Below are 22,633 nucleotides of genomic sequence, written 5' to 3' on the forward strand. Positions count from 1 at the left end.
TTCTTGTCAAATAAGTGTTATTTGTTCCTTTTCCCTTAAAAAAAATACACACATATACACAAAGACAGTTCCAGACATATAAACACACATGCCTCAGACACAGCTAAACCGTCTCGTTCCATGCTGGAGTAGACGAAAGGCGGTCGTTTATGCTGCTTACTAAGCATCAACACCAGCATAACGTGGTGGCGGAAAAATGCAAAGCAGTCATGCAAGTTCAGGATAGAACTGGGCTCTACCACTTACCAGGAGCACACTGCTCAGTCGACTGAAAAATAAAGCACAGGCTTTTGGGGGTGATACAGTTATAGCTCAGGTCACTCCAAAATTTACATTTGCTATCATCCTGGGCCCCCATTTCCCTCCTTGGAGAGCAAAGCCTTTTCTATTAAAAATATCTATATGTATATATCACTGTTGAGCTGAAAGGAGAGCTTGTGAATCCATGAGGCAGAGGTAAACTGAGGCAGGCCTCATGTAACTAGAAATGGTCAGAGTAAGAGTCCTCAAATGGTTATTCTGCATTCCTCCCATGTGTTTCTTTTCAAGTGAGCAGAATTATTGCCTCAGGGAAGTTGACCATTCTATGTCTCATGAATTATGAGATCAGATTAGTTAAAATCATGACTCAAGTCATGTCTCCAGCCTGGCTTTTTGCTGACTAGTGAGAGTCTCTCAGATTCTGCTGGGGCTGACTTTGAACCACAGTCCTTCAGATCACAGCCACCTGAGTAAGTAGGATTACAGATGTGTGGCGCCTGGCACAGTACTTCAATTTTTCTTGAGTTTCTATATTTTCAAACACTGTACAATGACTTCTGCTTTAGAACTGTTGCTCCAGTTTTTGGAGTGGCATGTCATGTGATGTGCTGGAGTGTACTTCATTTAAGATAACATTCTGTCATCCATTTTTAAAGTCTATAATACTTGTCTATAATACTGGTACTTTGTGGACAGGATTCCTTTGAGAAAAATAATGATCTGATAAGTCAGAGGTTTGGAACTTCCTGGGAATGATATGCCAGGAATCAAAAGACTGAAAGGAAGATAGAGATTCAGATTTTCCTTGGCCATCTTCAGCAATCTCTGGGAAGTGAGCTCTCACTCTCTTTTCCAGAGCCCAGACACACTGGAAGAGTACAGCCAACAAGAACCAAACAAACAGTAGCCTGCTCAGGAAATCTGGAATGTGCCAGGCAGCCAGCGCTGGCTCTGAGGGTAGAACTCTGGTCTTGGCTAGTGGTGGATGCTGGCATATAGACCTGGGTAAGCTTGGCTGTGGTGCCAGGGTGTTAGCTACTTCCCTATTTACTCTGTGCTACCAGAGTATGTGACCAAACACAGGTCACAGAACACACAGCTCCTGCTCAGTAGAGGCAATATTATCTCAAGAAAGTAGACAATTTATTTTGAGCACATGCATCATTGTACTAGTAACTACTTGAGCCATTCATTCATTCACTCATTCATTAATGTAGAGGGCTCCTCATTCTGGCAGGGTCTGGAGAGATCCTCCCGCTCTCCTACCTTCCCCTGTCATAGAAGCCTGGCTTAAGCATTGCTCTCCAGTGAAGGAATTCATTCTCCCAAACACTGGGTCAAACCTAGGTAGTCAAACCTTAAGGGTCTGTATTCTTGCTGCTTGCTTTCAGTAAAGGATTGCTTTATTCTATTTTCCTCGTTAGGCAGTCACCAGTGGAGTCATTGGTAAGTAGGAAAACTAAGCACACTGCAGTGTGAGCAGGAGGGAGTTGGTGAAGGGCCTCTGAGAGGAGAAGGCTCAGAGCCACATTTATGGGCACAGAAGAAAAATGATCCCAGCGTTGACTGTCTAGCGTTGGAGACTTGGACTGTGAACCTGTGCCGTGTGGCTGGATCACAGGCTGGCTCAGTGGTTAGGAGCTCTGTCCCCCACGCAAGCCCACAGCGGCGAGCATCTTCCCACACCCAATAAAAAAGGAGGGATCCATTCGAGAGGAAAGGAAGGCACAGTCGTGCAGGTAGGCAGAACGTAGGCCTCTCACCAGGGGACGGCGAGCTTCTAGAGAACTGAGACTATAGGAGACCAAACGTTCTCCCCTATAGCCAGTCCTGGCCCCCGTCTCAGCATTACTCTCAAGAGTGGCTGGGGTCTCTTCCACCTCCGGCCACAGCCAGGCCCCGCCCAGGCCCCGCCTCTGGCCCCACCCACCCGCCCCTCCCCTCCCCGGCCCCGCCCCTCTGGTCTCCAGCTCTCTTACCTGAAGAGTTTTGACTTTGCCCAGGATGTTGTCCTGTGACATTGCTTGAACTGTCTGCTCACTTTCTGCTCCCCCATCAGGGATAAAGATACTGTCATGGGAAAATGCCCGGGTGCCCATAGAATAGTTGAACGAGCTGGAATGCAAAGCATATGCTTTATTTTATTAGGATGATACATTTCTTTTAGCAATTCAGTTTTCTGTACTTCTGACTTGGGGGACTCCGCCTATAATCTTTTTTGCGGACCTGGGTGCCGACCCTGACCTCTTATACTCAAGGCTAGTGCTCTGCCACTCAAAGCCTTCAATTCTGATGTTTTGGATGGGTAGTTGGAGATAAGAGTGTGGAGGACTTAACTGCCCCAGCTGGTTTCCAACCACGACCCTCACATCTCAGTCTTCTGAGTAGCTAGGATTACAGGTGTGAGCCACTGGCACTGGCTTTACCCACATTCTCCGTGTTCGTGTTCGCTGGGGAGCCCTTCCCATGCTGAAGCCCTTCCTGCCAGTCTCTGTCTCAGGAGCTGGGTGGATGAATGGGGGTACAGAGGAGGTGAGAAACATGGACCTTTACATGGCTCAGAATCACCTGCTGGGACAACTTAAAGGTGGTTACACGTTTGTCCAAATTTAGGACAGAAGATGTTGAACACAAAAGCCCTGCCCAGCGTGCCCAGCGTGCCCAGCGGAGTTGATCCAACTAGTTTTGGCCCAGAAAGTCTTACCACCTAATATTTTTTTTAATTAAGTAATTTGCAGGTCCATAAGCAGCCATATTACAATCAAATTGGAAAGCAGAGATTTGTGTGTAAAGCAAGGACTCTGAGAGAACTGGAATGGACAGGGACTGCCAGCTGAGGAACTCAGGGAACCAGGCCTTGCCCCTGACCAACGGCTCCCATAGAGTTATCATATAAAGAGCAATGAGTTGCATGCATTTTGAACCCAGTTGTGTATGTGCTGGAAGCTGGTGATGCCAAGGCAGCGATGAAAGCCAGTGTGGCGATGCTAGAGTAGTGACAGGCCCTTTCACAGGTAGGCTTCCTTGGGTTTTTGTTTTGTTTTCTCTTCTATACTGAATAGTAGATGCGAAGGGAAAAAAAAAAGATGTATGTGAAGGGGCCGGGAGTTTGGCCTAGTGGTTAAAGTGCTTGCCTAGCATGCATGAAGACCCGGGTTCGATTCCTCGGTACCACATACATAGAAAAAAGCCAGAAGTGGTGCTGAGGCTCAAGTGGTAGAGCTCTAGCCTTGAGAAAGTCCAAGGACAGTGCTCAGGCCCTGAGCTCAAGCCCAGGACTGGCAAAAAAAAAAAAAAAAAAAAAAAAAAAAAAGATGTATGTGAAAAATCCGTCTGTTGAGTTTTTAATTTCAGAAGTATTTTTTTTCAAACTTTGAATTTCTATTCTTTTTGTTGCTATTGTTTTTAATTCCAGTGCTGGGATAGAGCCCAGGGCTTTGTGGATACTAGTAAACACTTTACCACTGAACTATATCTCCAGCCCTGGATATTGTTTCCCCACTACATTGTATAGTTTTTTTTTTTTTTTTTTTTTTTTTTTTTTGCCAGTCCTGGGCTTGGGCTCAGGGCCTGAGCACTGTCCTTGGACTTTCTCAAGGCTAGAGCTCTACCACTTGACCCTCAGCACCACTTCCGGCTTTTTGCTATGTATGTGGTACCGAGGAATCGAACCCGGGTCTTCGCGCATGCTAGGGAAGCACTCTACCACTAGGCCAAACTCCCGGCCCGTGTATAGTTTTATTAAAATAAAATTAGACAAATGAATAGGACTCACAGTGACATTTCTAGACAGATGCAGGGCAAGCGGATCAAATCCACTCAGCTACACTCACTTTTCCCCTGGCCCCTTTGGGCACACCACACACACACACACACACATACACACACACACACACACTCTCATGGTCTAGGTTTGAATGCATTCTAGGCTTCCCTCCTCTCTCAGCTCTTACTCTCTCCCCTCCTGGCAGTCTCAGCAGCCTCATTCTCCAGTAGCTATGTCTGCAGTCTTGGGGTGACCAACAGCTCTGCTACCCTCTCAGCCAGTCCCTCTTCTCTAGCACCCAAAGCCACCTGGATCATAGGAGCAGAACAGGGTGCAGAAGACAGGGCTCAGTTAAAGGGGTTCCTTTCTCTGCATGCTGTCACTGCACCAGTTGGTGCGTCAGCAGCCAGACACTTTCAAGGATGCATGTTTTGATTTAGATAGCCTACCTGCATTTCATTGTGCCACAAGTGATTGATAGCCATCAGAAGCAGACGTAAATGACTGTTGATATTTATTAAGTTCTTACCCCATAATATACATTTATATTGCTCACAGAAGATTGATTTCAACAGTGCTCAGAAATATTTACAGCCAGGCATTGTTACCTGTAATCCTAGCTGCTCAGGGGGCTGAGATCTGAGAATCAAGGTTTAAAGCCAGCTGGTCAGAAAAGTCCCCGTGAAACTCTTATCTTCAAAAACCAGAAGTGGTACTGTGCCTCAAGTGATAGCCTTGAGCACAAAGAGTCTCCGGGACAACTCTCAGGCCTTGAGTTCAAGCCCCACAACCAACAAAAAAAAAATTCTATCTTTTCACACAGACACACAGACAGACAGACAGACAGACAGACACACACACACACACACACACACACTCACATACATTTAATAATAGGGTTTCACTATGTAGCTGACTCTGGCCTCCAACTTGCTTTATGCACCCAGGCTAGACTCCCAATTCTTGATCCTCCTGATTCTGCCTACTTAATACTGGGATTGTAGGTGTACCCAACTAGTGTTTTTCTTTTGGGGGGGGCTTGAACTCAGGGTCTGGGCACTGTCCTTGGACATTTTTTGCTGAAGGCTAGCACTCTACCACTTGAGCCACAATGTCACTTCTGGCTTTTTCTGTGTATGTGGTTCTGGGGAATTGAACCCAGGGCTTCATGCATGTTAGGTGAGCACGCTATCACTAGGCCAACTCCCAGTCCTGTTTGTTTTGTCTTAAAGCACTGAGTGGAAACAGTGGAGAATGTCTTATTAGCTATACAAATGAATGCTCTCTAGTAAGTAATTTCATTTACATAATGCAAATTAACAGCAACTTCTCGGCCAGTTGTATAATCATGGTTATGTTACAGCGCCACACACATCTCTGCAAAGTAGTCTCCCATTGCTGTGAGGGGAGCTGAGGCAGAGTGGGTAGAGGCTGCCTGATGGTCCACAGCTTGAAGCCACATTCAGTAAGAGAAGAACCTGGAGGATGATGGTCCATAACCAGCTGGAGGCCTCAAATGACATGATGGGAGGTGGAGGGACAACTGACCACAAATTGTGCTTTAGCAGAATTCATCTTGGACCTCTTTTGTCTGGACATTTAAAGGCTTTTCACAGCTGATTATGAACTGGATACCCCTCCCTCTTCTCTTCTTCCTTCTATGAGCGTGCCTCTGGGCTGCTGGCCACAACCTGCCCTTGGCTCTGACCTTGGCCTTTCCTGGTGGAAAGTAAGAAGGAAGCCTTGCCACAGAGCCATCTCTTCTGAAGCTGGGATCATACAGGAGCTTCCTGTCTGTGGCAAGAGGCAGTCCTACAACCTTTTTACATCATCAGCACAGTCACTTAACTGCCATTTTAACTTGAATAGGACGGGAAGTGGATGCAAACTCCATGAGTAAAAGCAAGCTCTAGAAAGAAGAGGGGCTCACTTGGGAAGCTCAGACGAGCCTGGTTTCTAATGAAGTTTTCAAAAGCCCAGAGGAGAGTGACAGCCGTGACTTCTAGAGGACCCCCCAAATGGCCTCTTTGGGCCTGAAGATCATCATCAGGACCTTCAGAGGCCCTGGACGGCAATCAGCTTGCTGAGGGCAGAACACAAGTGGATGAGATAACCAGAATTCTTATTTCTGTGTCTCTGCCCGGGCTGTGTTGTTGTCACTGATATTTTTGTAATCACAGAGATTATGTTCTAAAAACATAAGCAGAGGCATCTTTGAAGGACCAGCCCTTCAGTCTAGTTCTCTACTCTTTGTTGACCCTCCTAATATAGTATGTGTGTGTGTGTGTGTGTGTGTGTGTCTGTGTCTGTGTCTGTGTCTGTGTGCATAGGGTTTGAACTCATGGCCTCATGCTCTTGCTTGGCTTCTGCACTCAAAGCTGGCATTTCAGTGGTGCTATTCTTGAGCTGAGGAGCTCAGGGTTAATGCCCAGGCCCAGAGTTCAAGCCCCATGACTGACCCCCAAAAAAGTGTCTACTTTTGGGCCAGGAGTTTAGCCTACTGGTAGAGTGCTTGCTTAGCATGCACAAAGACCAGGGTTAGATTCCTTAGTACCACATACATAGAGAAGCCAGAAGTGGTGCTGTGGCTCAAGTGGTAGAGCTCTAGCCTTGAAACAGTGCCCAGGCCCCAAGTTCAAGCCCCAGACCTGACAAAAAAAAAAAAAAAAAGAGCTGCCACACCTCCACTTCTTGGCTTTTTGTTGAGTAATTGGAGATAAAAGTTTCACAGACTTCTGCCTGGACTGGCTTCAAACAATGATCTTCAGATTTTATCCTTCTGAATGGCTAATTACATTACAGGCCTGAACTTCTGGTGACTAGTTTCCTTGCTGACTCTTAAGCTCTTCTTTGTTTTCTTCATATTGGGGACTGAATCAAAAATATCATTAATACAAGACAAGTATTCTTATACTTGAACTATGCCCTAATCATTTTTGTTACAGTTGTTTTATTTTAATTTTAATGTTGTTATTATAAAGATAATGTACAGAAGGGGTGACAGTTATATAAGTTAGGTAATGATAACATTTCTTTTTTGATAATGTCTTTCTTTCCCTTGCTCTCTTCCAGTTTTTTCCCTCCCATCCCCACCCACAAGTTGTATAGCTCATTTTGTTTTGTTGTATTGGGGGCAAGGTCTTGTTAACTTTGCCCGGGCTCCTGTCCTTCAGCTCAAGATCCTCCCATGCCTTCCTCCCTTGTAGTTTCTTCTGAATGTTACGCTATCTTTACACCCATCAGTAATGGAATAGATTACGCTACTCTTCTGGCTTTCCATGTTATCTTTCTTCTCCTGTGATTTTCTGTTGTATTGACACACAAACAACTTTCTTCTTTAGAGGACAGTCTCTTTAACAACTCTCTTTTCTAGTTACCTAGTGAACTTTGTGGCTTGGCTGCCTGACTCTCTTTTGTAAATAAACTAAACTCATTGCCATTTCCCACAAAACACTTGTCTTCCTACTTCTTTCTTAGCTTCATCCCTCTGGCCCTGCCAGGCTCTGAGACCGCATAGGACATCACAAATCACCACAGGTGACACGCTTGCTTATATACATTTAGAAAGCCTTCAAAGTCAACATAAAAGTCAGTGAGCAGACAGAACTGGGAATCCTAGACTCTGTGCTGCTGGATGTGCTTTCTCTACACAGGTGTCTGCTCAGATGGCTGCTCTAGACATCCCTAGGGAGTGGCTGGCTGTGACAAGTGACCAACTGCACATGAACAGCTCATAATGATTGTCCTCATTTTAGGGACAAGGATGCAGAGACCAAGGGAGGTGACATGAAGAGACCCCATAGAGACTAAATGGAAATCTAACTCAGGATCCTGATTCCCACCTCAAGTTTTCCATGTAATATAGTTTTTGCAGATGCTTATGTTTCCTTGGTGACAAAGATGCTACGTGAACAGTGGCCTGAAGTACTGGGGTTTGAACTCAGGACTTTGTTCTTATTAGGCAAGCACTCTACCCCAAGCCACAGGTCCAGCCCTGCTTGCTTTGTCATTCTTGTTGTTTGAATAGAGGCTCACATTTGTGCCTGGAGCAGACTGCACTGCCACCCTCCTATTGATGCTTGTCAAGTAGCTAGGATTGCAGAAGCCATTGTGCCTAGCAGAAGTTGGTTCTTTTTAAAGGCTGGAATCCCAGGATGTTAAAATCCACATTTTGTTTATAGCTTATTCATCCATCAATGGGAATTTGCATTCCTGTCTGTTGGCTGTTAGAAATAATGCTACAATGACAGCACTATCATTAAAAATCAAGATTAAAATAATGTGCACGGATAACATTTTGACTCAGCCTGAGCCCAGGCTGGCCTGGGCTAGAATCCTTTAAATTTGTGCTTCCTTTTGTTGCTGGGATGCCTGGCACATGCCCCCGAACTATTCCATTAATTGAAATGGAATTCTGTGTGAACTATGGAGTATTATGAACTATGCCTGAGCTGGCCCTTCTACCTCAATCCTCCAATCTCTACTTTCTAAGTAGCTATGATTACAGGTATGAGCCAACATGCCCGGCCTTGGATGGCTTTTCTATTCACAGGCTGCTGAGGGAATGGCAAGTATTATGTAAAAAGGTTGATGGTAGGAAAGAGAATTTCAGGCCGTGGGTATTTTGGGGGTGGAACGGGCCTGTGTGGCAGCCACTCTGGGATACTCTGAGCAGCCTGTGGGCAGCCAAGTCTGTGAGATATTAGTATTTTCCAAGTTTCTTAGGAAGAGTTCCTTTCAACACAAGCCAGGGAACAGGTTTATTTTTACTTCCTCCTTCAACCTTCTCGCACCCAGTTTTCCTGTCTAATTGTGGCACTACGGTTCTTCATTGCAAGCAACAACCTGGTCTTGTTCAACCAAAAGAAATGGCAATGGCTCACCAAATACAAGAAGCTAGAACCAGTAATTAGAAAAATATAAATGAGTTTGGCAGCTCTTGAGTCTAGTCCTTTCCTCTGTCAAAGTCAAATCTTGGAAGAGGAGGTCTGACTGACCAGGATGGGTCACTTGTTTGTATCAGGCTGCAGTGGGAGGGAAAGTGGAGGACTGGGTCTTTGGCTTCTGTCATGACAAAGAGACATAGAATCTCACCCGAGCTACCCACAGCAAGGTGTTCCTGATGAGAAACTGGGGTGCTGTTATTGAGGAGAACTGGTTACTAAGGGCTCAGTGACCTGAATTAGATCCCCACATTGTTTGGGGATATGTGTCTAGATCTCTTTTCAGATCGGGGCCTTCTATGTGGTGGGCTCATCTAAACAGCTCTCCCCTAGCTGGGCTCTACTTCTCTGCTCGAGGCTCCCCTTTTCCTGATGGAATGGATGCATGTGTGAGAGCATGGGGTGCCCAGTCTAGGCAACTGGAATGGCTGAACCGGGGCCCAGTGCTCTGTGGCCATGCTTATCTGCATGGAGGAGAAGACCCAGAGGGTGTGTGCTGGACCTGTGGCCTAGAGTCCAGGGCTCTGGAAGGTCAGTGTGGTGAGGGAAGTAGAGAAGGAAAAAAAGCAGAACCGAAGTCACCCCTGCAGCTAGGAGACTCCATCACCCATGACACCCACATTCAGTTCCAAGAAGGGAGTCAGGGAGTCAAGAAGAGCTATGGGTCCCATTGTGTGGACCCAGTGGGATACGGTCTGTGTCAGGAATAAGGAAAAGCAAAGGACCATTTTTAAGGGTTGTTATTTCTCAGAAAGTTCTCATCTACAGAAAATGACTCAGGAGGCTGAGATCTGAGGATTGCAGTTCAAAGTCAGCCCAGGCACTAAAAAGAACATGAGACTCTTATCTCCAGTTAATCATTAGGAAACAGGAAGTGGGGCTGTGGATCAAGGGATAGGCTTGAGCTGAATCGCTCAGGGACAATGCTCAGGCCCAGAGTTCAAGCCCCATGACCGCCACCCTCCCACAAAAGACCCCAAAATTCCTTTAGGAAGTACTGAGTCTTATTCCTAGGACTCCACATATGCAAATACTCTTCCGTTTGTGTCACATTTGCGGGCTTTTTGTTTATACTTTTTAATATTGGGGGGGGGGGTTCCTGGACTGGCCTGAATCTCACTATCTTACGATTACCACCTTCCAAGTAGTTGAGATGACAGTTGTACATCTTCCTGCCTGGTTTCCTCTCCCTGTTCCTGGTCTCTGTTGTCAGTGTGTGACACCTGGAACCATGATAGCCATCTTGTGACCATGAAGACACAAGCCTGAGGATCAGACCCAAAGATGCTAGAGAAAGAAGAGACTCTTGACTAGAGCTTGACGATGTTGCTAGGTTCACCAAATCTCAATCTCCATGCTTTTTCACTGGAGTCTGGGGTCATATTTTATAACTGGTAAATATAATAGTAGTTGTGTTTTCTGTTATAACTGGGATTATCCCATCTGATTCGGCTTTCTGGTTACTGCTTGAAGCATTGGGCACATTCCAAGCCCCACTGATATCATCTAACCTTGGGTTTTAGCCCATGAGGGAAATTCTCCCTGTCCCACGATGTCTCCCCCCCGCCCCCCCCAAAAAAAGCCTGTCTGCAGCTGCATGGCAGATATGTGCCCCAGGCCAGCTGCCCACTCCTCATCCTTTGTTGTTGTTGGGTTTTTTTTGGACAAGCATCATGTAATTTGGGGCATAGATATTAGGTAATTACTATGGTAATGATTAGGAATTCACTTCAGGAATAAGGAAATATAATTACAGTTCCATTTCAGCTTGTTTCCATGACAATGGGACCAATTGCAATTGATCAGCAGTTTTCTTTCTAAACAGTTCCCTGAATCTCATTCAACTGAAATGCTAATGGGCAATTAAATGTCTTCATCAAACCCACTAGAGCTGCTGGAAGAGACTGGGACCCGATTCTGTGCCATGCAGCATCTCAGAGGCTCACTGGAGAATCCAGTATCCTACAAAAAGTAAGTGACAATCTACAGAAGACAGAGTACCAGGTAAGGGCAGAATAAATAGAAACCAGGTTATGTCACACAAATCCATGGGATGGAGCCATGTGAAATCCTCAAACACAGTCTTAGAGTTGGAAATCAAGAGAGCCATGCACTGTAGTTCTTATGCTCATACCAGAGTCTACATCACAGGATGAGTAATCAGTCACCACTTGCCTCCCAAGCTCTGTGGGCTCCACAGACTTCCATGCTTCCTTATCTGCCTCACATGGAAAAAGATATCTTTATAAACCTTTCTGGCCTTCATCTGAGTCCATTTCCTCTTGCTTTGAGTTCTAGTCATCAATGTCTTCTTTATGTGAGTCATAATATTTCTATGTCATGTGTGTATAGCAATTTGTAGAGGGTAACCATAGTGGCGTGTGTGTGTGTGTGTGTGTGTGTGTGTGTGTTTTGTCTATGAGAGGAGTCTGGGAGACAGCATATCCACTGAATGCATGACAGTCTGGCTTCGCTAATGTCACAGGCTCACAAATGACAGGACCTAGATTCACAAGAGGACCACTGGCTTCTCTCTCATCTGCTGCCCCCTCCAGCTGCACACAGTATGTCTCATAACCACCATTACTGATCCATTCTGCTTTCCCTTGACTCGTTCAGCTTGCTTCTCTTGTGTGTTCATTTAACAAACCCTAAGTTTCTGTCTCCTCTGTTCAATTCAGTACCTCACGCATTTCTAAGAGGGAGAAAGTAAATGATAGAGAACAAGTGGTCTTTACTAACTTCATCCTCAGAAAGGAATCAAGGCCAAGGGACCTAAGGCATATATTATACCAGGGAACCTGGTCTCTATTGCCTTTTCACTGGGGACACAAGGTCTCATGAAGCCAAACGTGTAACTTTTCCAGCAGGTCAGAGGAAATGTGATATGTTACCCTGCTGAAAATGAGAGGGTGAATGAGACAAACATAGGCTTACATGAGTGGGAAGTGTCAACATGGTATAAAATATAATATTTGTGTATTCATTCATTCATTCATTCATTCAATACGTATTGAATGAATGCCTGGTATGTTCCAGGCACAGGCTGAGGGCTATACAAAAGAATGATAATCCATAAGACTTACCCCATGAAAAGATAAAGTTGTGAAAACAACACTGGGGGAGGGACTTCGTGTAGGCTGAGTGGATGGATGAATGCTTCTTCATTGGTGCAGAGAATTGGGGAGAGAAGAGGAAGCAGACTGGGATCAGTGCAAGTCTTAGTTCCCTCATTTATAAAGTGAAGTATTAGATAAACCTTAGATAAACTAGATAAACCCTAAACCTTTAGCCTCTGCTACTGTTCTACCAGCAATATATGAGGGTTCTATCCGTGCCAGCCTCCTCATGTGACCTGCATGATGTTCAGAAAATATGGCTTATAAATTAATGGACAGGTTTTTGTTTGTTGTTTGTTTTGGCTAGTCTTGGGGTTCGAACTCAGATCCTGGGCTCTATCTTGTTCCTGGACTTCTTCCTTTTTTTTTTTTTTGTCTTTTGTCTTTTTTCTTTTTTGGTACCAGGGATTGAACCCAGGACATTGCACTTGCTAGGCAAGTGCTTTGCCACTGAGCTACATCCCAGCCCCCTGAGCTTCTTTTTGCTCAAGGCTAGCACTCTACCATTTAAGCCACAGAGCCACTTCCAGCTTTCACAGTTTATGTGGTTCATTTGTGCTTTGGCACCTAAGAAAACATGACTAATTCAAGGTAATGGAAAGTTGTTGAGTGCTTGCCTGACATATATGTGGCCTTTGAGTTTAATCTCCAGCAAGCAAACAAAATGTTGACGGACTCTAGGTAAAGGAAATTTACTCTTTTAGCTGGGCATGAAGCTCACGCCTATTATTCTAACTATTCAGGAGGCTGAGATCTGGGGAAGGCCCTTTAAAGGCAGCCCAGGCACTAAGAAAGGCCATGAGATTCTTATCTCCAATTAACCACCAGACAACCAGAAGTGGTCTTGTGGCTCAAGTGGTAGGGCAATAGACTTGAGCTGAACAGCTCAAGGACAATGCCCAGGCCCAGAGTTCAAGTCTCCTGACCGACAAAAAAAAAAAAAAAAAGGAAACAGGTCTTTCTTACATGACAGGTTAGGCTCCATCTTCAGCTACTTTTACATGCTTGCCACAGTTGGGAGAGAGCTCAAGACCTCCTCATTCCTGAGCCATTTCTTGGTCTCCCTCTCTCTGGGTGAATGTCACTTCTGACTGTGCTTATAATTAGCATTTGATATGAAGTACTGTGTTTGAGCAGGATATCAGAAATACTGAGCGTCAAAGAGACACAAGAAGCAGCGTGTGTAGAGTGCCAGTAAGTAGCAGAGCTTCAATTGGGCAGCAGAGGCAGGCAGACGCCTGAGCCTCCAGACCCACTGCCAGGAGGATAGCTCAGAGTTCCCTGGAATGCTGGAGGGACAAAATAGTGGGCAGAACATACTGTTTACTGGCTTTAGGAGGCTAGCTTTCATTTTCTCCTCTTTGAACTGAAGACAGTAAAGCCAGTTTTAGAGAGTTGTGAACACTCTACCAGTTTCCTATGGAAAACAAAATCACCATTTGTTCAAAGTATGGTGGCTTTGATATATACTCAATGAAAATAGGGTCTGAGGTCAAAGGAGTCTTGGTAATGCTACATCCCACAATCCTGTTTTTTGGCCATACCTGGGGTTTGAAGTCAGGGCCTGGGCACTGTTCTTGGGCCTTTTCCTCAAGGCAAGAGCTCTACCACTTGAGCCATAGCACCACTTCCGGCTTTTTCTGTGTATGTGGCACTGAGGAATCCAACCCAGGGCTTCATGCATGCAAGGCAATCACTCTACCTCTAGGCCCCGCTCTCGGCCCCACAACACTATTCTTATAGAGGCACAGGGCACAGGAATACAGTCAAAGCCTCATACAGCTCTATACTACCAATCTTATTTTGCTGAATGTGGTGTTTTATGCCTGCAATACTAAGCTATTTGTGAGGTGGAGGTGGAACAAGGGGATCAAGGTTCAAGGCCAGCCTGGGGGAGGGGGTAGCAGAGGTAGTTTCCTAAGACTCCATTTGAAAGTTTTCCAAGACTCCCTCTTAACCAGTGGCGTGCTAGCAACTCCAAAGAAGCACAAATAAGAGGATCACACTGGTCTGGGCACCAAGTTGGACTCTTATAAAGAACCAACATCCAAGGACTGACTGAGTGGCTCACATAAAAGCACCTGCCTACCAAGCACCAGATCCTGAATTCAAACCCCTGTACTATCCCCTAAAAAGAATCCACTTACATGGGGCTGGGAGTTTGGCCTAGTAGTCGAGTGCTTGCCTAGCATGCACAAAAACCCGGGGTTCAATTCCTTGGTACCACATACATAGAAAAAAGCAGGAAGTGGTGCTGAGGCTCAAATGATAGAGCTCTAGCCTTGAGAAAACCCAAGGACAGTGCTCAGGCACTGAGCTCAAACCCAGGACTGGAAAAAAAAAAAAAAAAGAATCCAATTACATTCCTCGCCCCCACAAATCAAGATGACTTCTTTCTTCATTTTTACATGTAACACATATTTAGCATATTTTTTGGAAATAGAGTATGTGTTATATTTAATTAACAAAAAAACACATTAAAATTGGTAAAAAAAAATTGCGTTTTATTTCGTTACTCCCAAAGCATGAATAATTTGAAAGCAGCAGTGCATGAGGTACAATGGCTTCTAAACTCCAGAACAGAATGCTTTTAAAGCCTGAGGGAAAGGGGAAGTTACTGCAGCAAAAGATCAATGAGGAGCTATTTTTAGGTGTAGAGACATTTCTCAAAGGACAGATTCTAAAGAGTTCAACCTCTTAAAGTTCAGCGACGTGAAATTAGCCCTCCGTGAAGAAATGTCATCCTCACAAACCCTGTGGAAAACCCAGACTCCTGATTTTTAGTAATTCAGTAATTCTCCCTCCCATTGGGCTGAAATCTGAGTCCTTGGGTCTCTACCTTGTTAATTCAATTTTGAGGTTTGTGTGTTAGGGACAGCTTTCTATTCTGAAAATAGAAAAGAAAACGTTTCAAGAGTGTTCTTTGAAATCATTACACAAATTAAGGATATAAAATAATGTATCTGTTAACTGAATGATAAACTGGAAGATTTGTTGGCAACTGTATTTTTTTCATTTTCTCCATTTGTAAATAGAACAATCAGAACTGGAACTTTTGTAAGCAGTGTACAAAAAAATTAACTGATGCATAGAATTACTGTACAATTGCCAATTTCCTGGAAAGAAAGGGGAATGCATTTAAAAAAGACTTCTATTTTCCTATCTTTGTCTTTAAACTATTCAAAGAGACATATTCCTTTTTTTTTTTTTTTTTGATGGGTCCTGGGGCTTGAACTCTGGGCTGGGCGCTGTCCCTGAGCTCTTCAGCTCAAGGCTACTGCCCTACTCCTTGAGCCACAGTCACTTCCCATTTTCTAGTGACTAATTGGAGGTAAGAATCTCACTTTCTTTAGTGCCCAGGCTGGCTTGGAATTGCAATCCTCAGAGCTCAGCTTCCTGAGTAGCTAGGATTACAAGTGTGAGCCACCATGCCCAGCTATGTTCCAACTTTATAATGCAAACTTTATCTTTCAGCCCCCTGTTCATGAGGCCAGCTTTTATATATACAAATGTTTCAATGAAATATAGCATATGACTTATACATATAGATTTCTAAACAAGAATGAATAGTGAAACCAGGAAACCTCGCCTATGTTCTATAGAAAGGGAACTGTTAGATCTAATGTGGCATTATCCCAAGTTCTGCAAAACTTCAAGCTTAAGGAAACTTCCAAGAAGTAAATGGAATATAAGACTTAAGTGGGAGCATACAACTTCTGTCAGTCTAAGGCAATTCACTGGATCAGAGATGTGAGCAAACACACACCCAGTCCGCAAATGACATGTTTTCATAGGACAGTCCTTCTGAAGGTGAATTTTCCACACTTGACCTCATTTTGCAGAAGATTGCTTCTTGGTCTCTGATATTGAAGTAAAAAAAATCCATTCCTATTTATAACTGATGAAATGGAAGTGAAGTCAACATTGATTCATACTGAAAATAGTGGGGATAGGGGGTGAAGAGTAGGGGGGTGGGAGACAGGAGGGGATTATCACTCAGTGTTAGCTCTGTTCCCCTCCAGGTAAATCCTTTCCTTCCAATTTCCTTAATCTGAAGGCTACAATGAAATCAATCATTTACCCTAAAGGGTAAGGGCAATGGAAAAACTGATGCAGGCCCATCTAGGCAAAGAGCCAATCTTGGTGAGAAGCAATGGATGTTGTTCGTGATACCCTAGGACTCGATGTGTGCTGCTTTTCTGTAGTTCTGGGGTATACAAGTAGTATGTACTGGAATTCCCTTAATGATGCACCCCACAGATTGCTTTTGTCTTTGGACCACCATCTATCCCATTAGCATGTAGGCTTGTGCTCTACCAGTTGAGCCACAGCTCCACGTCTGGCCTTTTGGCAGGCAGTTAATTGGAGATAGAGTTTCATGGATTTTACTGCTCAGGCTGGCTTTGAGCTGCTATCCTCAGATCTCAGCCTCCTGAGTTGCTAGGATTATAGGAATGAGCCATTGGTACTCAGCTAAAAGAAACATGTCTTTTTAAGCACCTAATAGGAGGTGGAATAAAATGTGATCTCTATATTCGTGGGACTAATAGTAGAAAAAGAGACTAACTTCCACAGAAAGTAACAAGTTCTCTGCAGGAGCTGGGGAATCAGTGCTAGAAATGCAGGCAAGGGCCAACAAATCAGACTGGGGAGTTGCAAAGCTTTTTAAAGAGCTGCTTTCTGAGCTACCATGACAGACCTAGCCCTCACAGGCCAATCTCCCTTCCCAGCACTCAGGCGATAAAGTCCCTCCCATCTGACTTTTCTGTTTCTCCACCACATGTGTGCTGGTCTGAGTCCTGTGAGAGGAAGGAAGAAAGGAAAGAGACAAGTTGAGAGGAAGAAGGAAGGAGGGAAAGGAAAGGAGAAAGGGGAGAAAGGATGGAAGGTGACTAAGAAGGAGAAGTTAAGTCCACCAAGAACTCATGTCCAGAGTTGCTAGAGATAGCCAGGGTGTAAGCATGGTACCCTGCGCTTGAGCCATCTGTGTCCTCCACTCCTGCTCAGAGTCACTGACTTATGTCTGCCTTCTCTTGGTGGAATACTGGGACATGGGAACTTGGTCTTCAGTGAGAAAGCCCAATCTCCTGGCATGGGAGAAATGGTGGCAGACTCATTTGCTGAGTCTCCAAGGTGCCATCTCCTTATACAGCATACCGAGTGCCCTGTGCACATCTCAGGTGGGGCACACCAAGCATGCCGCGCCCATCTTCTAAACCCCAAAACAGCACCTGCCTCCCTCGGGATCCCATGCCCTTGTTACCTCAGACTGTCCTCCAGGGTCTCCTCATCCGAAGAGAAAGTCCCATTGCCGACACTGGGGGCACAATCACTCTTCTGCCTCACCAACTCCTCCCGGGAAAAGGAAGTGTTCTTCTTTTTCCTTTTGCCAAACAACTTCTTAAAAGGCTGGAACTTGCCTCCCTTCTTCTTGTCTGTGGATTACAAGATAAATATGCAGAGCAGTTTGATAGGGTTGGGCCTCCGAGCCTAAGGGCAAGTTACAAACAAGAAAGCTGGGGCAAAGGGCAGCCATCAGCCAAGCCTGGTGTCCAAAATACCGAGGCCAGCCTGGTGCCAGCTGATGAACCCAGCAATCCACAGGCCTGGTGTACAGTTGATTCCCTCGGGATCCCAGGAACCATCTGGGGAGAAAACGGGGCAGGAGCTTCCTAGTTCCCCTTCAGACTTGCCACAAGAGGGTGAGGCCTGTTTTCTTTAACAAAGCAGTTGGCCAATGCCCTTGTCCAGGGAAGAAGCTGAGGAAAAACATGTAAGTCATACAGGTGTTTAAGAAAATGTCACTCATTCTGCTTTAGTCCTTATTAAGTACAGAAGGTAACTGCTACCTCTTGGCACTAGTTGTCTTCTACCCCCCCTCTCTCCCCACACTCTCTTCTCTACATCGTTTATTTCACATCTTAAAAAAACAAAAAAACAACAAAAAAAACCAGTCTCCTATGAGGAGCCCCAATGGAGCTTTCATGCACATCTCCTCATGTGTCACTCACTGCACCTAGGTGTGCCACAGGCACGCTGCCAACATTCACTACTCAGAGTTCACAAACTACTTTTCAGTGCGGCTTCTCCAGATTAAGAAGTCCTTCCTATGGTTCTACCTTGGAAAACAAAGTTTCACTCACATCTCCCAGAGAAGCATCTTTTGGTATCTGTGTGTGTGTGTGTGTGTGTGTGTATTTTTTTAATCTTTAGGAAACTTAAAAAGCTATTTATGTAACAGTTTTGCCACCATTTAAAAAAAAAGACAAAAGAAAAGAAAAGTGGGGCCTCGTGGTGATGAAAATAAAAAAAGAAGTCAGGCAAGGTGGCTCACGCCTGTAACTCTAGCTACTAAGGAGGCTGAGATCTGAGGATCAGGATTAATCACTAGAAAATAGGAAGTGGGGCTGTAGCTCTAAGGTAGGGCAATATACTTAAGTTGAAGAGCTGAAGGACAACACCCAGGCTCAGAGTTCAAGCCCCATGACCCACAAAAAAAAAAAAAAGCACCTGCAGGAAAGCAGGTGGCAACTCACACCTGCAAATTCCCAGCTATTCAGAAGGCTAAGATCTGAGAATGAAGGTTTGATGCCAATTAGGGCAGAAAAGCTTACAAAACTCTAATTTCCAATTAGTTAGCAAAACCATGCTGGACTAGAGGCATGGCTCAAGTTGTAGAGTACCATGTGTGAGTGAAAAAGCCAAGTGAAAGCAAGAGGCTCCGAGTATTCAAGACCTAATGCTGACACACAGGGAGGAGAAAGACCTGCAGGAACCACACAGGTCCAGCCTCCCTAGCTCACTCTTGGTGGGCCCATAGTTCCTTAGGGAAGGTCCTGCACCAGAATCTGGGCCTAACCCTGTGGTGTAGCAGAAGATAAAAAAGATGAAGGAGAGGATACCAGGATAAGGAGGCCTTTGGAGGCCCTGGGTGGCTTTCAACCCCAAAGAAGGGTCTCCTGGAGTGATCCATTTGCAAAGCTATCCAATTTCAGGACTGCTAGTAAAGGTCTGCCTGGTACTGCTCCTTATACAGGCAATCACAGCATGCATACTCATGGTGGCTTCCCTCCTGGATGATATACAAGGTCAAAGTCCAGGGTCACTCCATGCTCTTCTCTGGCCTTCCAGGAATGCAGTTTCAGCAGTACCTTGGCTATCATCACAAAGGCCAAGAACAATAAAACCTAACGTGGCTCTCCTTTCAAACAACCAGCCCTTCCAACAAAGAAAAAGAGATCTGAAGTGCCAACAGTAAGTTCTCTTAGGTAAACTCAGACCATAGAAGCTTCCTGGTTCCAGAGTCTAGGGACATCTCAGTTATGGAAAACAATCTCCCAAATTTTCACTTCTAAATCAGAACTATCTTTAGACACTAAAGTTCATCTTGTGATTTCTATTTTTTAGCATTGCCTGGCAACTGAGTGACTTCATGAAAAGATTTAATAATGACTTTTTTTGTGTGTGTGGGTCATGGGGCTTGACCCATGCTCTTGACCCATGCTTGGCCCCGGCTCTGGGCCTGAGCACTGTCCCTGAGCTCTTAAGCATAAGGCTATTGCCCTATCCTTAGAGCCACAGCCCCACTTCTCCTTTTCTAGTAATTAATTGGAGATAAGAGTCTCATGTTCTTTAGTGCCCATCTGGCTGGGCTTTGAAGTGTGACCCTCAGATCTCAGCCTCCTGAGTAGCTAGGATTATAGGCGTGAGCCACCACGTCCAGCAATGAGTTACATTTTTATTTGATTTCCCAATCTATATTCTCAAATATAAGATCTCTTCTATCAAAAGTAAGTTATAAAACACATGCAATTCCATGCTACAACAATAGGAATATATGAATACTAATATCCATGAGACTATTTTGTCCTCAGCTTATTACTCTGGAGCAGTAGTTGCAGTTTGCCTCCACAGAATCAACAGTGGATGGCCTGTGTACACTGAAAATAGCCAGTAGCTGCTATTTGCTTGACAAGGAGCAATTGCTATTGTGATGGGCTTTGTGGTACACGATGGGCCCTAAAAGCTGGGAGCAATTATACCAATCTAGTAAAATGAAGTACACGTCTACAATGCTAATGGGGCGTGTTCCCCAACCCAGTTGCCAATACAGAAGGGTACTTGAGCAAAGTAGCCTCTAATACAACTATATTTTAGAATTTTACAAAAACTTACAAAACTTACCCTTGTTGAGTGTAGGGATAAGGAAGGGAAGGGGAGGGGGAAGAGGAAAGAGAGATATAACTATTACCAAGTTCCGTTTTATTTTACTGGCTTCAGCTCCCATTAGGGGTTAAGTGTATGGGTCTCAGAGAGAAGAGCACTTAGCTCAAATCCTGATCTCCAGCTATTACTAGCTTTGAAACATCTGCTCCCCAGCCTCTCCAGAAATTTGCCATCTTAAGCTGTAAGATTAAATTTATAGGCAATGAGGTGGTGGGCGCCACATTTCTTCATAGTTAAGTATCTTTCTGTCATAATTTTCCACATGAAAGAACTTATATGTGCATATGGACTGCCTTAGGGATCACGACAATTTTGATGTTTAAGGAATTAAATTAAAATTAATTTATTTTCATGATCCAGTAATTACTTTGTTTTTTTTTTCTTTCATTTAAAGACGTGCTCATTACCTCTTATTGCATGGATAAAAATCATGTAACATCTGATGACTGTATCATCCTAATTGCTAGTTTATATAGAAGAGTCTGAAAAATTAAAAATCACTGGGCAAGTCAAGCAAATGTGAATCATCTTCCATTGGTCATAAGGATGCAGTCCTTACATTTTCATTTCATAACAGTTAAATATTTGAAATATCCAACTCTTCTGTGCTGCACATCCACACGAGAAACAGAAATTCCCGGGGACAGTTCATTTTAAGTAGCACAAATGTCTTAGCCTGGTACTAGGTGTTTAAGGCCTATCCATCTGGGAATCCAGGTCAAATAAAGTGAACACATTTGTTAACGGTGACTACAGTTTAACATATTTTCCTGCTCCCCTCTACTTTCTGGAAACCAAATACAGGACCTCAAGCATTGTAGGGGAGCTCATTACCGCTGAGTGACACCATCATTTCTTTAGGTGCTTTAAATGTCTCCCTCTCTCTCTCTCTCTCTCTGACACACACACACACACACACACACACACACACACACACACACACACACGCACACACCTCCTCTAACACACTGGGCGTATTGCTCAATAAACATGAGTGAGTCAACTGAAACATACTGGGCTTTCTTGATTAATAAGGCTAATTGTGTGAATCCTGAGGTTTACTAATTTAAGAAGATTTTTGCAATGCTTTGGAAAACTGAAGACTTTTTAGAAGAGATTGTGAAGTTAAAAAGATTATCCAGTGTTAGTGGCTCACATCTGGACTCCTTCTGTACTCTGAGCTACTCAAGAGGCTGAGATATGACGACCTCAGTTCAGAGCCAGCCCTATCATACTGTGAGCTTCTTATCTCCAATTAACCACCAGAAAACCAGAAGTAGGGCTGTGGCTCAAAGTGATAGAGCACTAGCCTTGAGCAAAGAGCTCAAGGACTGCACCCAGGCCTGAGTCCAAGCTCCAAGATCACCACCACCACCACCAACAACAAAAGATTACATGCCTGTAATCCTAGCTACTCAGGAGGCTGAGATCTGAGGATCAAGGTTCAAAGCCAGCCCTGGCATAAAAGAACCGGAGACTCTTATCTCCAGTTAACCTCTAGAAAATGGGAAGCGGGGCTTGGCTCCAGGGTAGAACGGTAGCCTTGAGCTGAAGAGCTCAGGAACAATGTCCAGGCCCAGGGACAGGGTGGTAGCCTTGTGTTGATGAGCTCAGGGACAGCGCCCAGGCTGAGTTCAAGCCCCACGACCCACAAAAACAAACAAACAAACAAAAAACCCTGAAGAACGCACTATGCTGCCAGGATGGCATGACCATCCCACCCGGGACCCACAGCCGCAGGTCACTGCAGTGATGACTACGGGCTATGCAGTGTGTGCAGGGCTGTGCAATTTCAAGGCTGAGGCCCAAGCCCTACCTCCAGACAAGAAGGGGAGAGGCGGTATGGAGCTGGTTGAGTTACTAAGGGAAAGAAGAATTGGAGGAAGATACTTGCTGTCTGCTAAGTGAGAAAATGAAGAGACAGCTCTGGAATTCCTTGGGTGGGGGGGCTTTGGAACTACAGGGAGAGTCTTAGGGACAGTAGAGACTGTGTGTCATAATCAGGAGTCAGAGGCAGAGAGTGTGATGAGAAACGCATCTCCAGGACTCTCAGGTCACCTGAGGGTTCAGGCTAAGGTGCATGCCCTGTCCTCTGAAACAGGCACAAAGCTCGGATTTGTACTTCATTATTATTTTTTTCTTTTTTCAGTCTCACGCTTGAACTCAGGGCCTGGACTTTGTCCCTGAGCTCTTTTGGTCAAGGCTAGCACTCACAACTCCATTTCCAGATTCCTGGTGGTTAATTGGAGATAAGAGTCTCACAAGGACTTTTCTTCCCTAGGCTGGCTTTGAACTACAGTCCTCAGATCTCAGCCTTC

The 22,633-nt window shown here is 44.8% G+C and overlaps 1 protein-coding gene across 1 annotated transcript in view; it reads right to left on the reverse strand.

Annotated features, from left to right (window-relative positions):
• Cracd (capping protein inhibiting regulator of actin dynamics) overlaps nucleotides 1-22,245 on the reverse strand; it is a 45,846-nt gene extending 23,601 nt beyond the window's left edge. Inside the window, exons 1-3 of the mRNA XM_090343566.1 lie at nucleotides 22,132-22,245; nucleotides 17,353-17,524; nucleotides 2,241-2,376 (exon numbers count right to left, since the gene is read on the reverse strand). Coding sequence (XP_090199692.1) covers nucleotides 2,241-2,360 — 120 coding nt within the window. The 5' untranslated portion in view covers nucleotides 2,361-2,376; nucleotides 17,353-17,524; nucleotides 22,132-22,245. The remainder of the gene's footprint in view (nucleotides 1-2,240; nucleotides 2,377-17,352; nucleotides 17,525-22,131) is intronic.
• Nucleotides 22,246-22,633: the final 388 nt, after the last annotated feature.

Source organism: Megascapheus bottae, chromosome 13, assembly GCF_031878675.1.
Source record: "Megascapheus bottae isolate mThoBot1 chromosome 13, mThoBot2.hap1, whole genome shotgun sequence".
Lineage (NCBI taxonomy): Eukaryota > Metazoa > Chordata > Mammalia > Rodentia > Geomyidae > Megascapheus > Megascapheus bottae.